Genomic DNA, 24826 nt, shown 5'->3' on the forward strand with positions numbered 1-24826 from the left:
ATATCAGAAATATTCTGCTTGTTTCTTCACATTCAAAATAGCCCATTTGAAAAAGCATTGTAAGCAGCCAAGGTAAGTAATTGGGGTGCGGGGTGGGGAAGATTGCACAAAGAAAGCTTTAATTCAAAATGAAGCATGCTTGCATTTATGGATTTGGCTTTGGAGAATTTGAATTAATTTTTATATTGGCTATTCATCAGCTACCCTTGCGAGAAATAAAGGCTTTTCTTTTGTATTTGTATTTGGATTGCTATAGAAATAATCAACATAATTATTTTACAGCAGTGTCATAAATCATTATATCCAAATTAGAAAACATTTCAGAAGGGGGCATAGAAATAGTTCAAAAGCCTTTTTTTGTTTTCCTGTGATACAGAGTTACTGGGATCATGCAACCAGAGTTAGAGGTAACACTGTAAAGTTATATTGGGTTCAATAATAATTGCCTCTTCTGAAGGACTTGTGAATCAGGCCTCCCTCTGCTGCATATCCATCAGAGCAACATAGATTTTGAAAACATAATATAGGTAGTCCTTGACTTACCACCACAACTGGGATCAACACTTCCATTGTTAAGCAAGGCAATTTTTAAGTGAGCCATGCCCTATTTTATGATCTTTTTTTTTTGTCATGGTAAATATATCACCACATTAAGTGAAGCAAGCACTCATTAAGCAAATCTAGCTTCCCTCATTGACTTGGCTTATCGGAAACATGTTGCAACATTTTAGTTTCTATATATAACCTAAATATGACAATCCCATTGCCTGGCTCATAGATTTCTGTAATATTCCCATGTCTTGTATAATCCGAATGAAAATATAAGCACATTTGCTCTTAGTGGGAGAGAAATAAATATAACTTTAATACAGGTAGTCCTCAACTTATGACCACAAGAGAGCCCAAAATTTATGTTGTTAAGTGAGAAATTTGTTTAAGTGGGTTTTGCTCTATTTTACGACTTTTCTTGCCACGCTTATGAAGTGAATCACTTCAACTGATCAATTTGTAACATGGATGTTAAGTGAACCTGGATTCCCCATTGACTTTGCTTGTGAGAAGTTCACAAAAGAGGATCACACAACCCCAGGACACTGCAGCCGTCATAAATATGAATCAGTTGCCAAGCATCTGGATTTTGATCACATGATTGTGGGGATGCTGGAGAGCTTGTAACTGTGAAAAATGGTCCTTGGTCACATTTCTAAGTCCCTTTGTAACAGATGAAATGTTGTAAATCAAGGACTACCCATGTATGCATTGAAACTAGCAGGTGTCAGGTTCCAACTAATGCATCCATCACAAACTGAACTCTGAGACATTCCGATTTCTCAAAGTACAAATTTATTTGGACCCATCATATTAGCACTAACTGGTGAAAAACCAGTATTAAAGTTCCCAGGCTTTTCACCCCAATATAAGTTTCAGTTTTCTCAAGTTTCCAAAACAGCCAGTTACAATATCCAACCAGGATGCTGATTGCTTGGCAACTTGTCTCCTCCTCCAGCTAACAAGCCTTTGAAATGTGCATGACTCATTGGTTAGTTTTGCTGTGGTTACTGAAAACTCCATCCTCCAACAGCTCAAAGCTGTGTCAGACTGAATTAATGTTACAACACCCCAGGATACAAACAATCTTATGCCCATTGAAAATTCAGGATTGACAGCAGTGTCTAGCAAGGCTGCATTTTGGCCAGATCACGAAGGGCCTAATTATAATGTAATCATCAGCCAGTTATGCTCAAATTAGATGGCACTTGATAAACTCATGTCTCACAATCCAACTTGCTCCCAATGGTTGTGAGCAACAGAAACAGAAGAGAAAAGAGCCGGAGCTATGAGCTGTTCTTTGAAACCTTAGCATTTTTCTCTTTATACTTATAGATTCAACATGAAGATGCAGAAATTCTTTACTATCAAAAGTATGAATGTTGGTAATGGCAACACTGTGAACAGTGAACTGGAAGATGGTAATAAACACTATGACATTAGTCATGATGATCCATCCATCCCATTGCTACGGAAAGGTAAGGCTAAGCAGACATGAGCTGAGCAGAAGATCTTGATAGCAAGTGATTCAAACTCTGATGGCAGACTTCCACAATCTTAAGATAAAATATGATTTATGTTTAATAAATGGGTCCTTGTTTTACCCACCTCGGAAACATGGAAGGCTGAGTCAACTTTAAGCCTGTTGAGATTCTATTTGCCAAAATGTAGGCAGCTGGCAATCATCAGAAGTAACCTGCAGTACTGTACTCTAACCATTGCGCCACCATGGCTCATAATAGGGCCTATCATATCTGTGTGATACCCTTCTTGAGATGAATCTTAAGGTTGGATTACTCAAGAGGATCCTTTAGCAATGCTCAAGATTTTGCAGGAGATTCTAAGAAGGTGAGAGTTTTTAAATAATTTAAAGAAGTATTTCTTCTAGTATTAGAGTTAATGTTAGAATGAGGATCTTCAGGATCATCATAATCATGCTGGGTGAAAGATAGAATTGGTAATTGAGAATCACGTTATTTCCAAAGGAGAAGACTTCTTAGTGAAACTGCCACCTCAAAAATATAAGTGAGAAACTTGGATGTAGGATATATAGAGTATAGATGGAAATGCTTGCCCTTTTGCCCTGGACGTCTGACTTTCACATTGAAAAACATCACTTTTTGTATCAAACTGGGTGGATTTGATTAAATCAAATTGACTTAAATCACGATTTGAATCACGATTTGAATCACGATTTGAATCACGATTTAAATCACGATTTGAATCACGATTTAAATCATGATTTAAATCACGATTTGAATCATTTAAATCACTAGTAAAAAGGCTTGATTTAAATCAACTTGATTTAAATCATAATTTTAAAAGAGCAGTTGTCATCTCTGTCCCACAGTGGCTCCCCCTCTGACCCGCTGTTGACTCACCAACAGTCCCATTCACTTCAATGAGACAGCTGGTGATGTGGCAATGATACAACAAGGTTAAGGACGTGGCAGGCAGCAGGTGAGTGGATGCCTGCTAACAGGCACTGCCATAATAGATCTGAAATGACAAGTGCTGTTTAATATTATGATTTATCTCATGGTTACTGTGAAACTGTGTGAATGCATCAATACAGTGCAAGTTATCTCAGCTTGCAGAGGTTGGATTCATTGAATGAGTTGATCAAAAATGTAAATATTGCAGAATATACAGCCTCATGCTACATAACTAAGCTCCATTTCATGCTGAATAAACTAAATTATTAATATATCTTAAATAGAAAACTATCTTTAGATAGATTTTTATTCCAAAAGCATTTTATCAAAATAAATTTGATAAAAATAAAAAAATGATTTTTTTAAAAAAGCATCAATTTTTATCCACCCTGGTATTAAATAATTAATCAAATTCTTAACCATTTAGGAAAGGAATGGTTCTTCTGCTCCCACTTTTCTTTAAACTAATATTAAATGGAAGAATGAACATTGGTTCTTCTTAATAATTCTAAAAGATCTATCTGCTTTCTTCTGAAACTGAAAATAAGATCGTTCTCTTACATACGATAACCATCATGAGATTTGCAAGCAATAAAAGTACTAAAAGAAAAATCTGCTTTTTACTTTTTATCACTATGCATTTGTCTTGCCTTGTTGCTTTCCTTGCAAGGGGGAATATTCTAACCACTGCATAACAAATACTTGTTATCCATAGAGTGTGCTATAATACGTATCTTGAAAGGGCATTGAATATCTGTAACCAAAATGAAGGTCTTTATGTTCATAAAAAATAAAACACACATCTATATTTGTACCATTCAAGAGCTGAGAGATGCCTTCTTTCTGTTAACTGAAACATGCCATGGATTGATAAACTGCCATGGCTGTAGCCTTTTCTATAGCTTTTTTTTAACTTTTAGATCAGCCATCAGCTAAACCAGACTTCTAAAGCTTTCAGCTCTGAGGGTTGCTCCCAGCAAGGATGCTTAGGATATCTGTTGATATCTCTCCAGAGTCAGCAAAGCTCAGATCTCATCCTAACCTTCTCCATTGTTTGAGTTCAGAGACTGATTATCGCCTGCAAAAGAGGCACTTGCTCTCCGCCGACTACATTCCATGTTCTGATAGCAGGAATTCTATTACTTGAGGGTACAGATAAAAGGAAAGTTTTCAGACTGCTATCTTGAAGCTTGTAAGTTTATTGCTTTCAAGAGCTACAAGGAGCAAAACATTAGGGAAAAAAACCTTCTGGTACAAGGTTTTCATATACACAAAGCTCTTCAGCCAGTGGAAAATCCAATTTCAGACAAGTCTTCCATGCAGAAAGAGAAGACTTGTATTTTTGCAAGTAATGTTTGTGCTTTTAGAATAACAGCACAGTGCCTCCGTTGTTGTTGTGAAAATTGTTTATGTGCTCTGGCCCAGTCAATAGAAACTCAGAATGATGAAATACATGAGCAGACTTGTATTGAATCCAGATCAAATGCCTCAAGTATGTGTCCACATTCCAGAGGACCAGCCTCTTAGGGTTTTTTTGTTTTGTTTTTTGACCGAAAACAAAAAGTGGTACCTTAACCTAACAAACAACAAATATTTCATAATACAATACAATAGCAGAGTTGGAAGGGACCTTGGAGGTCTTCTAGTCTAACCCCCTGCCTAGGCAGGAAACTTTATACCGTTTCAGACAAATGGCTATCCAACTTCTTAAAAACTTCCAGTGTTGGAGTATTCACAACTTCTGGAGGCAAGCTGTTTCTCTGATTAATTGTTCTAACTGTCAGGAAATTTCTCCTCAGTTCTAAGTTGCTTCTCTCCTTGATTAGTTTCCACCCATTGCTTCTTGTTCTACCCTCAGGTGCCTTGGAGAATTGTTTGACTCCCTCTTCTTTGTGGCAACCCCTGAGATATTGGAACACTGCTATCGTGTGTCCCCTAGTCCTTCTTTTCATTAAACTAGACATACCCAATTCCTGCAACCATTCTTTTTAGTCTCCAGTCCCCAATCATCTTTGTTGCTCCTCTCTGCACTCTTTCTAGAGTCTCCACATCTTTTCTACACCGTGGCGACCAAAACTGAATGCAGTATTTCAAGTGTGGCCTTATCAAGGCATTATAAAGTGATATTAACACTTCACATGATCTTGATTCTATCCCTCTGTTTATGCAGCCTAGAACTGTGTTGGCTTTTTTAGCAGCTGCTGCACACCGCTGGCTCATATTTAAATGATTGTCCCTCTCACAATTACTACTATTGAGCAAGGTACCACCTATACTGTACCTGTGCATTTCGTTTTTCTTGCCTAAATGTAGAACCTTATTCTTTTCACCATTGAATTTCATTTTATTAGATAGCGCCCAATGTTCAAGTTTGTCAAGATCCTTCTGTATCTTAAGCCTGTCTTCTGGAGTGTTGGCTATTCCTGCCAGCTTGGTGTCATCTGCAAACTTGATGAGTTTCCCATTTATTCCCTTATCCAAATCATTGATGAAGATGTTGAAGAATACTGGGCCTAAAACAGAGCCTGGGGATACTCCACTGCATACTTCCCTCCATGAAGATGCAGTTCTATTGAGGACTACACATTGAGTGCGGTTGGTCAGCTAGTTACGAATCCATCTGATGGTGATGCTGTCTAACCCACATTCTTCTACTTTATCTAGTAGGAGGTTATGGTCTACCTTATCAAATGCCTTACTGAAGTCCAAGTAAACTATATCCACGGCATTCCTCTGGTCCACTAATTTTGTCACTTTGTCAAAGAATGCAATAGGATTAGTCTGGCATGATCTGTTTTTGACAAACCCATGTTGTCTTTTGGCTATTACTTTGTTTACTTCTAGGTGTCCACTAATTCGTTGCTTGATTATCTTCTCCATTTCATGACATTATGGGAAGTTAGCACTCAGCCCTCTCCTAGAAAAATGAGATATTTTAGGAAAGATTAAAAGGGCAGAATATTTCCCCTAAAAGGGAGGCAGAAACTCATCTCCCCCCACCTTTGTCAATGGGCCATTAAAACCTGAGCCAGTGTATTCTACATAACAAAGATCTACCTCCTTCAGGTAGAGCCATAGTAGGAAAGGCCCAAAGCCATTTCATTACATAATCACCCAGCAAGGCTCAACCAAGCTTGGGACTCACAAATACAACCAGAAAGTTACCCCTGCATGGCCTCATGGGAGTCTGATAACCAATCAGAATACAAGCTCAAATTCAAAAGCCCAGAGAGGGCATAAAACCCAGACATTCTCAACATCTCTTCTCTTTTTTGCCCTGGACCTCAAACATTGTGATCCTGTCCACCATTAAAACCATCTTTCCAAACAGTCACCATTGTTTCCAGTGTCTTTCTCCCCACTTGGAATTGAACCCAGATGGACATTTCTTCCAACAACTTTTTTTTTCATGACCCCAAGCCATTTTGTCAGTTGCAGTTCATTTCAAAAATATCAAAAAGACCAGAAGAGAAAGGAAAACTGGAAAGGGCATTTTAGCAGGCAGTTCTTGGTGGGTGGAAATGATAAAAGCTCAGCTGTTGAAACTATTTTCTGCGCAGCGATGAAATATTGGAGCTCTACAGGAAGTCCATTAAGGGTTTTATCAATAAACCACTTTGCAATATGCAAGCTCTTTGTGAGAAGTTTTCATTTAAGTTTTAGCACACAGTTGAGTATGCCTCTTGGCTTCCATGCCATTAATTATTCTCTACTGGGCCATATCTGTAAGATGTTTATCCACTAGATTTTTGTCCGCTTACTCCTGCAATAATTCTTACATGCCACACATTCTCTACTAGATGTATCTAACTTAATGCCCAGATCTGGTGCACTCCAGATCTGTTAGACTTCAACTAACTTGGGTCCCATAATTCTGAACTCATGCTGACTTGGAATGATGGTATTCAGATTAAAGAAAGTGGATTTCAATGTTTGGAGTGCTTTGTATTATCTTATAAATGCTTACAACAAATTGTCTATAGAGATTAATATTATTGCTCTCTTTTGCCTCCTTCCACTTAACAAGCATCAGAGCTGTGGTTAAAGGATAGGAGCATCTCCAACAGTGCTTCAGAAAGTTTCTAGCCAAATTCACACTCAGAATTCCTGACTCATCTCTTAAGATTCGGCCAACTGACTGTGGATCAGTAGTGACCAATGTGATTCTGTTCTGTGTTCTGAATATAGATTATAGAATTATTCTAAGCTTTCTTTATCTTCTGGTATCTGTTGGTTAGCATGTTTCCTCCTTGAAAGGCAATCTTCCTGTTATTGTTCAATCTTTCAGTCACTTCCTACTCTTCATGATCAGGTAGACATCATTAAGCTGGGTGTTCAGGGTTCCAAGTAATCCACTAAAAGCAAAACTGAGGCAGGTAGATTCCTCAAAGAACATGTTTATTGGAAACATCATATTGGCACAGCTAGTGAGAACCAACTCTAAAAGTTCCCACGGTTTTCAACTAATTAAAAGAGCAAAAGTTCCCCTTACCAGATGTCACTGTTCACATTGTCCAATGAATATAGCTGGCAGGCTGCTTGGTCATTCCTCTCCTTCAGTAGCTACCTGTTGAGATGACCTTGATTCCCACAAGAAAACTTTTTGTTTGGAGTTTCTATCTACTTCCCCCATCTCTTCCCCCTTTCAAAGTTTGTGGCAACTATGAGGCAGGAAAAGATGGCTTCAGCCAGATCAGCTTCAGACTTGACACTAGGATTGTCTGTCAGTAACTGCTTCCTTGAGCTCTTGTAAGTTCATACTTGTTCATACTATCAGTAATAGTATCTAATTATCTTCAGTTGGGTTCATTTTCAGTTACTTTCAATTTTTTCAGCATCAAAGTCTACAGCAGGTTCTGACCAGTTCTGGAGAACCAGTAGTAGAAATTTTGAGTAGTTCAGAGAAACGGGAAATACACCCTCTGACTGACCCTGCCCCCATCTATTCTCTGCCTCCTGAGTCCCAGCTGATCAGGAGTAAATGGTGATTTTGCAGTATCCTTCCCCTGGAGTGGGGAGGGAATGGATATTTTTCAGTATCCCTGCCATGGCCACCAAGCCACGCCCATAGAACTGTTAATAAAAAAAATTGAATCCCACCACCTTGTCTATTCCAATGATTCTTGCCTTTGCCTTGCAGCTCCAAAATATTTAAGTTTTTGTTTCATTATTAATTTTTCCAGCGAGCAGTCAAATTCTATATCATCTAGTAATAAGTTTTTTTATTCTTGGAGTCCAGGCATTCTCAGCTATTTTCTCTACCCCATAGTTCAAAAACATCTATTTTTTTTTCATTCAGCTTTTTTTGAAGTTCCAGGTTTCATAGCAGTATGTTGCAATTGGGAAATCATAGCCTTGATAATACATAACTTTGTTGTTATTAGAGTAGAATCTGAGTGTTTTAATATATTTCTGTATCTGTAATAGTCTTTCCTTAAAGTAGCAAACAACTCCCCTATTTCACGGTTTCTACCAGTATTGCAGTGAATTTTTGGGTCTAAAAAAGTAAAGTAAAAGTAAATTTTCTTTTTTTATACTAGATTGATTTACTCTTAGGGGCTTTTGTAATATTGAGAAGAAAATGAGATTTTTTCACTCTTTTCCATCTTTAATAAAGTCCTGTTTAGTTTTCCTTATTTCCAGCCCTCAAAGTGGTATCATCAGCATATTAAAGTTGTTGATGTTTCTCCAGCAATTTTAATAAGATTTCTTATAAATGCCTACAAGTCATCTATAGAGATTAATATTCTTGCTGTCTCTTGCCTCTTCCCATTTAACAAATATTTGTCTTCTAATTCAGCATTTTTTAAGATATATTCTGCATATAAGTTAAATAAATAAAATGTAGTCCTCTTCTAATTTTTAATCATTTCATTGCACCATGATTCATTTGAACTGCGGCTAATGAATTTGTCCAGTACACCCATGTTTTATCCACGGTGATTTATCCACTGTCATAGTATACACAGTCAAAAGCCATTGTATAATTATTTAAGCAAAAATATATGTCTTTTTGCAATGTTTCCATAATTGTAATTACCTGTTTCTGCAAATAAATGGGTAGATGCCATTTCTAATCATAGAGCATCTTTTTTAATAGCAGGTATTATTGTTAACCAATCCAAAAGAGGCTGGACAAAAATGCTTTTGATCCCTGCATATTCTAACCTTTTCCTGTACATATGTCAGGTTGTTTACAAATCATAGTATCAGTACCCTCATTCCAAAGGCGTTGCTTATGTGTGAGCTGGAGAAATGGAAAAGTGAAATCTTTAGTCCTGTTTCCTATTATACTAGCAATTATGTAATGGCTTATATAGTGGATAACCTGCCCTCAGCAGCTCACAAATTTTTCATCCTCAGGTTGCTAAATTCCCATTTCTTCATGTTCATTAACCTGCAAGTGTAAATTAGGTAATTTGTTTTAAAGAATTGAATTCTTTATTGGCCAAGTGGACACACAGGGAATTTGTCTTTGGTGCATATGCTCTCAGTGTACATAAAGAAAAATAAAATATAATACATTCATCAAGAATCATAAGATACAACACTTAGTGATAGTCATAGGTTACCAATAAGCAATTAAATCATACTAGGAAACAAATAAAACAATATAAATTGTAAAGATACGTAGAAGCAACATGGCTATAGTCATAAGTGGGAAGAGACAGGTATTAGGAAGGATGAGAAGAAGAATAGTAGTACAGTCTTAGTAAATAATTTGAAAGTGTTGTGGGAATTAGTTGTTTAGCAAAGGGGAAAATTGGTTATACACAACCAAAAGTGAATGTGATCTTCTGGAATCTTCCTTGCTTACTTGTCCAGCCAAGCCTGAATCTCATTGCAACAGCAGGAACCTGCCATCAGAATTCATGGTGAAGGTGTGGAAAACTTTGTTCTAATCATAATTCATAACCCAAAAGAAAATAATCATTTTAAGCTCTTTCCTTGATTACCTTTTCTGTCTTTTTTCTTTTGAAATCACAGACTTGCAGTTGTCATGTGTGAGATTTTTTCTGGAGAATCATCTTTAATTGTGTGGCTTGAATGAATGTTTTCCTCGGATGTTCATGCCTTCAAATTGACTATTATGTACTAATGGTTGGTTGGTTTTAACAAACTAATTCTTTTCTTTTTAACATAAATAAACTGACTGTGTATTGCAATGTGTATTCTAACACATATGTCTCCTGTCTGCTCAGCCTTATTGTGCTCGCTCTTTCTAGCTGATAGCGTTTGTTGTTCGTTTTCGTGCATTGATTGTTGCTTCCTTTTATTAATACTTACAACTGCATGTTACATCTCTTGGCCTACAACAGAAGTCAGTATAGTATAAAGGAGTTTTCTGGGCAGAAATAAGGAAGTAGTTATTTTTGTCTTATTTCTAGGGTTTTTTGTTGTTGCTTTTGGTATCATCTTCCAAGTACTAGTTGGGCTTAACCCTACTTACCTTTAAGTAGATACACAAGAACAGACAGTTTTCTTTTAAATATAACCTGAAAGTTTAGATATTTGATTCTTAAGGAAATGAGGCTAATGAATCTGTTTATTTGATTAGCACAAAGAAATGTTACATTTTAAGAAATTTAAGGGAATTGTGTAGCTGCTATGTAGCCAGCATACAGTAAGCATATAGCCATAATGTATACACAGAGAGATAATCATTGTAATAATACTACTCTTGAAATATAAAACAAGAAGATTCAAGAGCAAGGAACATAGTCTAAGAGGAAAACAGTTTATTTCCTCATAAAGCCAATATACTTTCTGAAAATAAACGGACATATATAGCAAAATGTCCTATTTGACATGAATCCTATTTTGGCTACAGATGAGAAATTGAATTGGTGTTTTTTTTAAGCATCAGATTACACACCCTCTGAGTTACTCAAAAGGGGCATTATAAACAAATGTGGCAAAAAGTATAGAAAATTGTAATTATTAATTGGCATTGTGGTCACTAGTGAAAGGAACACAAGAGCCTGGACGCAATTCTGTGGTGATGGTCGATGAGATTATTTGTTCCAGTCCTCCGAAATATCGTTTCCCTGAAGCTGGCTTGCGAATAATGATTACCAATAAATTTGGACCAAGAACCAGACTACGGATGGCAAGCAGGTTAATTATTAATGAGGTGAGTCCAGAGTGGAGAAAATAATTAACATGTTGACTAGCTTAGTTGATTACTTTTTACGAGTCCTAGTCATTTAATTCTTACTATGTTCTGTTCTTAAAATAATTAATTCATAGTGTGAATTAATTCAGAGCTCTCAAAAAATGCATGTATTTATCTCTCAATTTGCATATTGAAATGTTTTATGAATTATATTTGTAATTGAATTACATTAACAATTGAAATTAAAATCAAAGTCAATTAAATAAAATTTGAATTACATACATTTCAATAAAATTTATTGAAAATTTCAATTTGTAAATTGAAGCTATTAAAAAAAAAGAAATAAATCCTCATGCTGGTTGATGGGAAAATATTTTCAAAAGTAAGGACTTACTATTAAAATACACAGGAGTGGCTGATGCTAGAGATGGTGTATGCTCCAGCGGTTCGAGTCCTAGCGCTATGAGTCGGGGTGAACTCCCATCACTCGCTTTAGCTTCTGTCCACCTAACAGTTCAAAAGTATGCTTTATGTGAATAGATAAAATAGGTACCACTTTGGTGGGTGGATGAGCTGGCTCTCCATGCAGGCAGTCAGATTCCTGCCCTCTGAGCCTTCCTGGCTGCGTCACTCCTTTGCAAGGCAGCTCTGGAGGAGGGAGAGGATGATGCTGCAGGAAGAGCCACTCATCTCTCTTTCTGGTGTGGTACACCATGGGAAGCGCACGATTGATTCCTACAACAGAGCTTGTACCTGGGTAGCCAAATTACTACTCTGCAATTGCAGTGTAGTCTCCTGGCTAATGTAACAATGCTGTTGGCTAATAATAAATAATATTAATTTATATTATTATTTAATAATATATTATAATAATATTTAATAATAAGAATTAGAATACTAACTTCTTAGAATTTAAAAGCCCAGGTAAATAAATAAACAAACCGCATCCAGGTGTTTAAAGAGCAGGTTGCTCTTAGAGTCATTGGGCTTTTTTCTGTACATTTTAGCGTCAGCGTCTAATTCATTCTTCCAATGGCCAGTTGATTCAGAATGGAAGACATGAGAATATTGAAAATGGGGCCATCCATGCTGAAAACCAAGAGGAAGCAGGACACATTGCCCAGTCTCCATTTTCACCACCAGGTAAATATTCAAGGCACGTTATGGAATAAACAAGAGAGCAAGAACATTTCTCTAGGAAAACCCTGCCAAAGAATTAGAGCTGCAAAAAAGAATGCCATTTTTTCCCATTAGGGTTGGGAATCCTAGGGCTTGAAGTCTACAAACCTGAAAGTTGACAAGTTTGAAAAACATTGTTTTAGTGGAAAACTGGAGTTGACCTATGGAATATCTATAGAGATTCTCAATAAACCAGGTCATGGTTGTCCCAAATACGTTTTTTCAAAAGGCAGTTGGATTTTCTTTGTTTTTCCTTGAAGATGTTTCACTTCTCATCTAGGAAGCTTTTCAGTTCTCACTGAATGATGGAGAATGGGAAGATTTAATGACTAGATGACTGCAAGGAATATAAAAAGAGAATGTCCAGTTGCCTTTTGAAAAAGCCCCTTTGGGACAGACTTGTAGAATCATTTCTTAGGTCTTCTGGAACAGTGTTTCTAAACCCCAGAAACATTAAGATGTATGGACTTCAACTCCCAGAATTCATGTTTTTCAGCTTGTTTTGAACCAGTGTAACCATTTTAGCTATAAAATGTAAGGTGACCAGACGTCCCGCTTTTGGCGGGACAGTCACAATTTTTAATAATTTGTCCCGTGTCCCACAGCATGTTCAAAAAGTCACGATTTTCCAAAAGAAAGAAAACAATTTTAAAAAGGACGCTGTTAAAAAAAAGTTTTTATTTCTCTGAAGTGTCGTTCCCGATGTGGCCTTTAGAGGCAGTGGTTTCCCTCTCTCCTTCCCCCCAAAAAGAGAACGAGAGGGAGAAGGAGGTGTGGGGGAGACGGTGGTATCGCTGCTTTCTGAGCTTGGTGCAGCGAAGGATCCCCCACCCCACACGTCCTTTTTCAGAAAGAGGAGGTGTGGGTGGGGGAGACGGTGGGATCGCTGCTTTCTGAGCTTGGTGCAGCAAGGATCCCCCACCCCACCTCCTCTTTCAGAAAGAGGAGGTGTGGGGGAGATGGTGGGATCACTGCTTTTTGAGCTTGGTGCAGCAAGGATCCCACTATCCTACTATTTTATTTTTCTTTATGTACAGAAAAAGACAAATTCCTTGTGTGTCCAATCACACTTGGCTAATAAACTATTCTATTCTACTTTACTCTACTCTACTCTACTCTACTCTACTCTACTCTACTCTATTCATTTCTATTTCAATTCTAACAAGGAGCTTAGCTTCTCTCTCTTGAAAATGTAAGCTAGCATAAGGCATTATAATGCAAGCTAGCCTTAACTTTCAAACAGTTCATTTAGTGAATAAAGTTACAAAGGCATTGAAAAAAGTGACTGATGACCATTTTTCACACTTAGTGACCATTTTCACACTTAGCAACCATTGCAGCATCCTCATGGTCACGTGATCAAAATTTTGATGTTTGGCAACAGATTCGTATTTATGATGGTTTCAGTGTCCTGGGGTCTTGTAATCGCCTTTTGTGACCTTTTGACAAAATATAAAATTTTTAATCAAGGCCCCCCCCCCTCTTTACCAATCTGAAAATCTGGTCACCTTAATAAAATGGTATGTAATCCCCAAAAACAAATCACTGTAGTGTAGTGGCAGAAAAAAAAGGGAAACATTCTGCAGCACTTTAAGGTTGAAAGTAATTACTAGCAACATTCAAAATCAAACTGCAATTTTGGCTGATGATTGATCCTCGGTCTATACATAACATAACAAATTGCTTTGTTGGTATCTGATTCTTGTTTCATTTCATTTTTCCCCCCAATTTGTTTAGAGTCCTCGAAGTGGGAGAGATTTCATTTTTCCCCATCTTGCTATTTTCAGAAAGTGTAGTAGACTAAATTATGACTGTAGCTGCTGGTTTATACTGCTAGCATATTTTTATTTGATGTTCAGTATTTAAAAAAATATTACTTGTTAACTTGTTAATATTTTTGTGTGTCACTGACAACATTCAAGAGCAACTGTAATAGAATATGGGTTTGGGAAAGAGGCTAGATAAGCGGCTGTTTTGATTTAATGGACTTCAGAAAGTTATTTCCCATATATTCAACAATTTTCTTCTGCCAGAATAGCAGAATAGCATTTTAATTTGGTGGGAATATAAAGAATGGCGAAATTATGTGGAGGCTGCAGCCAGGATTTTTAGAGGCTGTTTGCAACAAGTAGCCCTTAATTCATGTACCCTTGATCCAGGCAATTGGATATGATTAGGAATGCTTGAGGAACAAGGCTACTCTTTGGAATGTGCATTTCTCAAAATTTGCAAGGCAGCTATTGAAAAGCATACAGACTGCATAAAAAATGCATACAATTCTAATACAAAGTAACTGTTCTGATAAACTGATATTATATCAAATGCTACATACTGAACATAAAGAGATATATTTCTGGGGAATCTACCTTACTATAGTATTGTGGCCATGGATTAAGATTTATTTTATTTTCTGGTCGGAACATGATTGGAAAGAGAAAAGGTAGGTTTGTGCTTTAATTCTTCCTCTAGTAAAGGGTCTTTTTTTTAAAGGTTTGTATGTAAATGCTCTATGTCTGTGAAAAGTAGAACTGAATCATCAGGATGCTACTAGCTTTTTAAAAATAATTATCCCCATCCCTAAATTGGACATTGAAGAATCTGTTGACTAACTAGAACAAGTTAACAGGGAGAAAACAGTCATATGGAATCTTTGTAAAAACTATTTCTTTTTCAGTGCTTGATTTGAACATTTTAGAAAGTTCTAGGAACCGTTAGGAATTTGAGGAGAATATAAGAACATTTCATAGAACAATTCTGTTTGTTAGAAAATTGTTCCAATCTGCTTTCTGGATAATTTTGGTGTAGCTATTGATTTATAAAATGCTGTAGTCTCGAGTTAGAAATGACAGCTTGGAAAATTGATCATAGCCAGGTACTAAAGTTTCAGATTATACCTAGAAATAGTGGGTAACCCAGCTAAATTCCCTGGCAGAAGCACACTGATGTTAGGAAAGATATAAAGAGAACCATAAGCTTACTTTGGCCATTGTGATCTTATATTTTCTGTATTTCCTTTTAGATCCAATTTATGTCATTTTAGACAAATCTAAGTGCAGTAATGGCTATCTAGCCTGGAAACAGTGTTCTGCTCATTTCATGGTCTCTTGCTGATCATTGCTTGAAATGCGATGGTAAATTAGAATTAATACTCTCTTAGCTGTATACTGAAGATTGCCCCAGTGTTGCTTTCCTGAATGAGAGCCATTTATTATTCATTTTCTCTTATTTTAACTCTGTTGTTATGGTTGTTTTTAGTGATAGAAAACACTCTGCTTCATTTTTTCTACAAAATAACCAGTTAATATAAATGCACAAGCTGGAGAAGAATTGAACAGGAGACTGTAGAAAGTAGGGGCCACAACTTATCTTGAAGAGGACATTTCTGTCCTGGGGTCCACCTTATCTTTCTTACAGGGATGGGCTGATGGGGTTTTGCAGAGGTTCGGGAGAACCTTTACTAAGATTCTGTGCAGTTTGGAGAACCCCCAAATCCCACTCCTAGCTGTCCCCGCCCACCCCACCCCTCCCAGGAGTCCCTATGCGGTAAGTGGATGCAGGTAAGTGCAAGGCGCACACGGAGGCTCTAGGAGGGTGAAAAACGGGTCTACCGGAAGTTTAAGAAGCCCAGAAATGGGCCCGTTTCCAGCTTCCAGAGCGTCTCCAGAGCCTGGGGAGGCCGTTTTTTGCCCTCCTGGAGGCTCAAGGAAAGCCTCTGGAGTCCGGAGAGGGCAAAAATACCCACCCCCATGATGCAAGAGGCTGACTAGGCCATGGCCACCTCCACCCAGCAACCTGGTAGAGAACCCCTTGCTAAAATTTTTGAAGCCCACCCCTGCTTTCTTATCCAATTTGCCTTGTTGAAATGCTTCATGCCAATGCTCTGGGATTCTTCCATTAGTTAGAAAAAGTCTTCGCATGTACAACAGGTACATGTAGCAGCCTCTGTTGACAACTCACTGTGCCAGAGAAGGCAAATAGAGCAATGAGAAGAACACAACAACTTTTACTTTGTATTTAAGTATTTAATAAATTTATAGGCCGCCCAATCCCGAAGGAGTACTCTCAGAGCAGAGGTAGGTTCCTATCAGTTCAGCCTGGTTTGGCTGAACTGGTATTGGTATGGCGGCCTGGGTCACTGGAACTGGCAGCAACCCAGGCTTGCCACACCCCCAAACCGGTTCCCCAGTCTCCACAGTCGCCACCGCCATCTTGTTTTTGTGTTCTGTGCATTCGCAGAACAATTTTAATTGAACTGTGTGCACACGCAAAGCACAAGCATGAGCGAACCGGCAGTAAAGCCGGCCAGAACTCACCCCTGTCTCAGAGCAATGCTACTCCCAAGGCAATGGCAGATTGAAGCATTTCTTCAAAAAGGACCTCAGTCTATGCACATAGTTAACCAGTAGGAAGATATATTTGTTCATTAACTGAATGGTTTCACTTTGCCTTTGAAGAGTCTGCAAAAACTTCATGATGCCGATTGTATCAAAATCCCATCAATCCCACAATGGATGTTTTTCCTTGGTTGCTGTTTATTTCCTAGTCTCAGTTTAGAATACTTACTGGTTTTATTCTTTAGCATCCTAAATACCCTTTAACATCCTAAAGAAGGTCTTGCTTATTTAAACGATTGCCTCTTCTGATCAGACATTATGACTTCGATTGGCAAGTGTCTTGGAAAAGGTTTCTCTCTTTCTAGGACCATTGGTTGGGAAGAGGGATCCTTTTTTTAAATCACTCCAAACTGTAACACTCTTTTCCTTTGCGACTGCAATTGCATCACAATTACAATTACAATTATTATTATTATTTTCTTTTTGCTTTTCCCAAACGTTTATTCTCGCGTTCTTCCAAATATCTTCAGTATGGTTTAAATCAGTGGTCTCCATCCTTGGCAACTTTAAGACTTGCTGGCTGAGGAACTCTGGGAGTTGAAGTCCACAGATCTTAAAGTTGCCAAGGTTGGAGACCACTGGTTTAAATGGTTTAAATAAACAGGTTTTTTTAAAGGATCTGTGGTTTGTTTTGTTTAGTGCCTTCAGGTCAGTCTTGATTCCTAGTGACCGTCTGCACGAGTCTCTGCAGTTTTCTTAGGAAGATTAGCCTGCTTGTTAGAGCAGAGAGTACTTGGGTATGTGAAATGCCGTAGGTTTTTTTGTAATAATGTAGCAGCAGCAGTAGTAATAATAATGGTAGTAATAATAACAATATGATAAAAACGCCAAATACAATCTAAACATCTGGCTGACTGTGTGACCAACCATTTATTTTAATCATACTGTGTGACCAACGATAATACTTTAAGGATTGTGGTTTAAGGGGGAAAAAGGAATGAAATCTACACTTTTCTGGATATTAAAGCCCAAAGGATCAAGTAGATTTCGCGAAGGAAACGCATGGTTAACAATAAATGTGGAGAATAAGAGGTGGTATTCAGCAGGTTCTGACCAGTTCTGGAGAACCAGTAGCCGAAATTTTGAGTAGTTTGGAGAACCAGTAAATTAACACCTCTGACTGGCCCGGCCCCATCTATTCTCTGCCTCCTGAGTCTCAGATGATTGGGAAGAAATGGGGATTTTACAGTAACTTTCCCCTGCCATACCCACCAAGCCACGGCCACAGAATCAGTAGTAAAAAAATTGGAATCCCACCACTGTGGAGAATGGAGGTAGTAATAGCAATAGCAATAGCAGTTAGACTTATATACCGCTTCATAGGGCTTTCAGCCCTCTCTAAGCGGTTTACAGAGTCAGCATATCGCCCCCACAGTCTGGATCCTCATTTCACCCAGAAGGATGGAAGGCTGAGTAAACCTTGAGCCGGTGAGATTTTGAACCGCTGAACTGCAGACAGCAGTCAGTTGAAGTGGCCTGCAGTACTGCACTCTAACCACTGCGCCACCTCGGCTCTTAAGACTGTTTATTTAGCTGGCTACTATATTTCTTCATATACAGTTAGTCTTAACTTCCAATAGTTCATTTAGTGACCATTCAAAGTTACGATGGCACTGAAAAAATGACTTATGACCATTTTTCCACACTTAGAACCATTGCAGCATCCTCATAGTCATGTGATCAAAATTCAGTCGCTTGGTAAATGACTCATATTTATGACATTAGGGATCATGTCAGTGGTGTCATATTTATGACATTAGGGATCATGTCAGTGGTGGGTTTCAAATCCCGTTCCAACCGGTACAGTTGGAATGGGGCACATGCACACAGCATGCACATGCATCTTAGCGCCTCCGTGACGCTCCAGCTGCTCCGCAGAGCGTTGCACAGGCACTGTACACTCCATGCGGATGTGCAGCAGCGCAGAAACTTTAAAACATAGGTAAGGAGCTCAGGTGGGCCCTCCAGAGCACCGTACCAGAACAATATCCAGTGCTCCAGGCTGGCTCCGGTACGCCCGTACCGGGGCGTAGTGCCTGCAACCCACCACTGGATCATGTGATCACCTATTATGATCTTCTGACAAGCAAAGGTCAATGGGGAAGCCAGATTCACTTGAAAACTGTATTGCTAATTTAACAACTGCAGTGATTCACTTAACAACCGTGTGAAGAAAGGTCATAAAATGGGGTAAAACTCAGAATAGAATAGAATAGAATAGAATTCTTTATTGGCCAAGTGTTTTTCTTTGGTGCATATACTGCATAACAATCAATATCAATATAAATTGTAAGGATACAAGCAACAAAGGCACAGTCCTGCAGTCGTAAGTGGGAGGAGATGGGTGATAGGAATGATGAGAAGACTAATAGTAAGAGTAAGGCAGCCTTAGTGGATGGTTTGACAATGGTGAGGGAGAGAATTATTTGTTTAGCAGAGTGATGGCATTTGGAAAAAACTGTTCTTATGTCTAGTTCTCATGGTGCGCAGTGCTCTATAGTATCATTTTGAGGGTAGGAGTTGAAACAATTTATGTCCAGGATGTGAGGGGTCAGTGTACGGGTCTTCAGTGGAAGGCAGGTTGGCAGTAATTGTTTTTTCTGCAGTTCTGATTATCCTCTGAAGTTTGAAGTTTGCAAAACCAAACCAGAGAGTTATAGAGGTACAGATGACAGACTCAATAATTCCTCTGTAGAACTGTATCAGCATCTCCTTGGGCAATTTGAGCTTCCTGAGTTGGTGCAGAAAGAACATTCTTTGTTGTGCTTTTTTGATGACGTTTTTGATGTTAGGTGTCCATTTAGGTCTTGAGATATTAGCTTAACAAAAGCTTCACTTAGCAACAGAAATGTTGGGCTCAATTGTGGTCATAAATCAAGGACTACAAGGTACCTGTAATCCCAAGCATGTCAATATCTTGCCTGCTTTTCAAGATGTCCTTACTACAAGTTACGCTGCTCTTTACAAAAACAGGAGCAGTCAATGTAGCACAATTCAGACATGCTGTCCCTCTCCCCAAGCAAACTCCATTAAACTGGGAAGAGGATTTGGGTCCCCTTTCTTCCTATACCTTCATCTCTACTAAAATAGACAACTACAATATTGGCTTTATTTCCTTCTAACCTGCTCTAGTGCATAAGAGTACAGCAGTGTACATCAACAAACTGGTTCCCTTTTCTTTTCTTTTGCCCCCCAGAAGGAAAAATGGAAAAAGTCAAATGGATCCTGACCTGGCCACTGATACTTCTCCTCTTTTTCACCATCCCAAACTGCAGCAAGCCACGCTGGGAAAACTTTTTTCATGGTGACATTTCTCTTTTCCACATTATGGATTGCTTTGTTTTCCTACTTTATGGTGTGGATGGTGAGTGATTGCAAGATATTTGGCGGGGGGAGGGGGAGGTTGATTAAGATAATATTTTTATGAAGTTAGGTAGAAAACAAAGGCAATAGTTGTTCTGACCCAGGCTTCCTTAGAAAGCAAGAAGCAAAATCTTGGTCCTGACAAAACCTCTTTTATTTAAAGGACTGTGAATTCCTTTCATTCAGTCAGCAAGGCTTTTTTTCCAAGGAATGTTTATCCACACAACCTTATCTCATTTAGAGCGCTGCCAGATAGCTAGTTTTCAAACACAGGGCAAAGCAAAACTTGGCACAGCGTCTCTTATAATCACAAACCAAACTTTCCGGACCAAATAAACATTGTTTCCTGAAAAAGCCCACTCCCCATTCATTCCTCTTGTGTTTCCTCTGGGAGGGGCCAATAACCTCCAAGGTGTGGCTTTACTCTTAAGTTGGCCCTGATTTCTTAGATGTCTTTGTCTTCTGGCAGCTCTGTGCATGCGCACACTGGGAACAGGCTCCAGCTGTTCTTCTGCCTCACTGCTGTCTAACTCCCTCCCTGCCTCAGATGCACTTCTGAGCTTTCCTCAACCCCAGGACTGGCCCATGTTCCTTCCCAAACCTCCTCACTGTTCGACACTTCTTCCAGCTCTGCTGGCTGTCAGTGGGCCACAACACTAATAATGAAGAACATGACTATTTGAATCTAACTGAAAGAAAGCAAAGCAAATGTTTGATGCATGCAATATCAGCATTCAAATATGTCTTTTATTAAAGAAATCATTGTGACACTTAAAATCTAAACCTCTTTTTTTTTAAACTTTTTTCCTTCATTTTTCTAACATACCTACCAAATATTTATGTACTGGAAAACACCGTAACTTGCCCTCCAATTCAACTAGCCTTCTGGAGCCTGTTAAGTCAATCTGTTAATCAACTCACAAAGGCAGACGCTGACCTGATTGACATCTTTTTCAATAACTAGGAAAATAAATCTTGTATCACAGTCCCACATTTGGGTTTCAGGCAAGGTGGAGATCCTTCTTTCTCAGAGTTGACGGTGGTGGGATTATTCATTGGATTACTATTTGACTTTTAATCCAGTCTTAATCTCAATCTGGTATCCTTTAGATATGCTAGCTCTACAAATTCTAGAAAAGCCCAGATAGTTATTACTCATGCTGTTAGGAATTCTTAGAATTAGAGACCAAATATGGATTCATAGAGCATCCCATCAGGAAACTGTGTACTATTAATCTCAATTTGTACCAATTCATTAATTCCAGTTTAACCTAAGCAACACAGGACAGACTCTATGAATGTTTCTTGCTACTTTAATCCTCAAAGAAGTAAATCCTGTGTGGTAATTTTGGATGTAATATTGGGGTTAATCTATAGTCAACCCCATGAACTTCATGACAAAGTGTGGACTTGAACTCAAATTTTACTAGATTTACACATTAATTTCTATGCTTTCTTTAAATTCCTGCTTCATGGAAGAGAAAAAAATATTCCTTGAAGATAAATAGTTTGAAATTTTGAAGTTCCAGTGGAACCAGTTTAGACATAACTAAGTAAAACATCATGATCATGCATAGTTTCTGAATTCCTAATATGCACATTCATTGGACACTGAAAAGAAAAAATGAAACAGGAAAGGGGGAAAAAACCCAACTTTTTTGTCCTCCGTTTTTATTTATTTGGTTTTGATGCTCCTTGATTCCAAACGACTCTTGGCAGCTCCCAAAATAATTAACATAAAAATACCCTGTAAATATAAATGTAATAAAATTAATGTTAAAAAAGGGAATTACATGGCAATTAAAAGAGGGTAATCCAGACAACACATCAATACATATACACAACAGATTATCCCTAGAAATTGCAAAACATTTTTACTGTGTCCTAGGATTGGCCTTCTGTAGATATTGGCCTAGAGTTGCTGTCACAGCTAGCAGGCATGACCTTTGCAAGTATGAGTTGAAATTCAACATGTATGGAAGATATTAGATTTAGGAATATGTTCTACATAGTCCATTTATGGCTGCTAATTTGTTGTAGCATTAGAAATTCTTGTGTTTGGTTGTGTCTTGGTTCATTTTAAGTCATTTGCTCAAGCAGTTAAAGAAGGTCTAAGAGTCAGAATGTTCTTATTGTTTTCAACAACTTGTTTTCCTTTGTTGCACAGGTAACAGTGATTGGTTATACTCTAGGGATTCCTGATGTTATCATGGGCATTACTTTCCTAGCTGCAGGGACTAGTGTACCAGACTGCATGGCCAGTTTAATAGTAGCAAGACAAGGTAAGGCCTGCACTGATTTCAGATAAATGCTGTGCTTGTTTTCTACATCAGTAAGCAGAGCTCTTTCATTATTGATGTAGAGATGGGCTGAGATTGTTAAGATCACATTCATTTCATTCAGGTTTTTCAACACAGTCTAATGTAATTTGAATTGCCTAAATTAATACCTGAATCAGAATGCAAGCATCCTTCAGTTTTTGCAGTTTTCTTAATTTTAAATTACAGTCCTCTGATTAAAATGTGTACAAAATTGATTAGCAAAACCTGCATACAAATATGTCTGTGTTAAGGGACACCTGGGAGAAAATACTGTGTAGGAGGAAATTGTACAATTTTGTGCTTTGGAAATACATAAAATTGTCTAAATGAAAGTGTGAGCTTAACAATTCATGATATTTTCCACACATTTTTTAAAAATTACAAACTGATGGCAAAACTGAAGACTAGGCTGTGGTTGGGAAAAATGTAATATTATGGGAAATGAACAGATGAATGCAGTGTAAGAAGTGATGTGTATCTAAATAGAAATGAAAGTTGAATCAAACAACTGATCCAGCGGCATGTCTATGGAGATTCTCAGTCATCCTGGTTATGGTTGTCCCAAAGAGCTTTTTCCGAACTTCTTTGTTTTTCCTTGAAGATGTTTCGCTTCTCATCCAAGTAGTTTCTTCAGTTCTGAAGTATTGAAGTTCAGAACTGAAGAAGCTTCTTGGATGAGAAGCGAAACATCTTCAATGAAACACAAGAAAGTCCATTTGCTTTTTGAAAAAGAATTTTGGGGTGATCCAGATGCAGTGATCCACAATTCCCACTATTATATTTAAATCAGTTGAAAAGCACAGCTAATCTATTTACAATTCTTTGGACTGACTAATAGTTGGGAGAGAAATGATACAGATCTCCAAGAGAGGAAGGTGTTAGTACACCTTTTATAAGGGGGTGCTGGACTTTTCAATATTTTACTCTGTATCTATTATTTGTAATGCAAATTCATAAGTAAAGTTTGGATCACAAACACCAATTTAAAACACTATCCTCCCTTCTCTTATATAAGCTTCTTTTAAAAGATTGCTTACTTGAAATGTAATGCGTATATATAATCAAAGGGTGTTTTATTTCACTAGCATTAATTTTGTGTAGATTTAATTGCTTAAATCTCAGGTGCTTAAACAAAAATATTTAAGTAAAAATAAGCTTGGGAACTGCCCTTCATTAATCAGGAATCTCTGTTTATACTTTCATGTAAATTTAATCCATTTATTGGTTTGATTAATTTATCAATGCAGTAATTTCAAACTCACCATCCACTTGTTATTCCCGTCTCAAGAGTTAAAATAGACTAGATTTTATCCATTTTTTCTTTATGAGGCTGCATTGGTGCTTTATCAATAGTCAGATTTGATATTTGTAAAAAATAATAATTCCACATAGAATTTATTAGAATTCATAGGATCATTACATTGGAAGAGGTGTGTTGTTTATGTGAGAATCCACACAGAATCCCATAATGTTGGAAGAGCCCCTTGTTCTCTGTGGGAATCTAAACTAAAGTATGCTCACCAGAACTAATTTTATTGAGTTACATTTTGAGATTCCAAATTTAGTACGTGACCTTCATCTGTAGTCAACGCTTTGAGTGTCTCAAGATTATAACATACTTTGGTTTTAAGCCCATTTACAGTGTACAGCTAACATGCCTTTTTCTCTCCCTCAATTAAAATAATCGGCCCTGTGAAGAATTATTGTAGGGAACCCTGGACAATATATGGTCTACAGTTTATATTCATTACCTCGAGATGTAGCCTTTTGCTTGTTGTAAAATAAATCATTTTACAAATCAAAATAGCTTGAATTGTGAACGGTTTGTTTTTCAGGATTAGGTGACATGGCAGTGTCCAATACAATTGGAAGCAACGTGTTTGACATTCTTGTGGGGCTTGGACTTCCATGGGGTTTACAGACTATGGCAGTTCATTATGGCTCATACGTATGTATCCAGATGTAAATAAATCTGTTCAAAGTTTTTGTCACAGAAAATATGATTGAAGAAAACAATTATTTTGGTATGGTTTGGTTGAAATTGAGTTTCCCCAGCTTGATAATCTGTAAATGTATTGTGAGCTGGGACAAAAACTCTCAGTGTATTCAGCAAAACTTTGACCATGATGGCCAATTAGTATAGCCTTTATTGTCATTGTAAATCATGTGTACAATGAAATTATGCTGGAAATTGAAGTAAGGCCATATTGGAATTGTGTCAAGGTTCAGAAAAGCTATCCTACATATCTTTACACAAATCTATATACAAAAATTCCATAAAACTATTTCTACAACATACATACCTCTTTCTTGGCCAGGATTACAGCTGGTTCTGAAATAAGATGGCAAAACATCTTAGAAGCATGGGTACACAGAGGTCTCTGCAATGTGTTTTATGTTTCTCAAGAATCTCCAGTAGGAACCAATGCTATCTCACAAAATCTCTTAATTGTTTCTTATGTCTCTTAA

At 37.7% G+C, this 24826-nt stretch overlaps 1 protein-coding gene across 1 annotated transcript in view; it reads left to right on the forward strand.

Annotated features, from left to right (window-relative positions):
- The window catches only part of SLC24A4 (solute carrier family 24 member 4), a 128794-nt gene that overhangs the window by 101395 nt on the left and 2573 nt on the right, over positions 1-24826 (forward strand). Inside the window, 7 exon segments of the mRNA XM_032235793.1 lie at positions 1885-2027; positions 10949-11118; positions 12108-12243; positions 19870-19967; positions 19969-20037; positions 22204-22318; positions 24193-24305. Of these exon segments, the coding sequence (XP_032091684.1) occupies positions 1885-2027; positions 10949-11118; positions 12108-12243; positions 19870-19967; positions 19969-20037; positions 22204-22318; positions 24193-24305 (844 nt within the window).

Source organism: Thamnophis elegans, chromosome 1 (genome assembly GCF_009769535.1).
Source record: "Thamnophis elegans isolate rThaEle1 chromosome 1, rThaEle1.pri, whole genome shotgun sequence".
Taxonomy (NCBI): domain Eukaryota; kingdom Metazoa; phylum Chordata; class Lepidosauria; order Squamata; family Colubridae; genus Thamnophis; species Thamnophis elegans.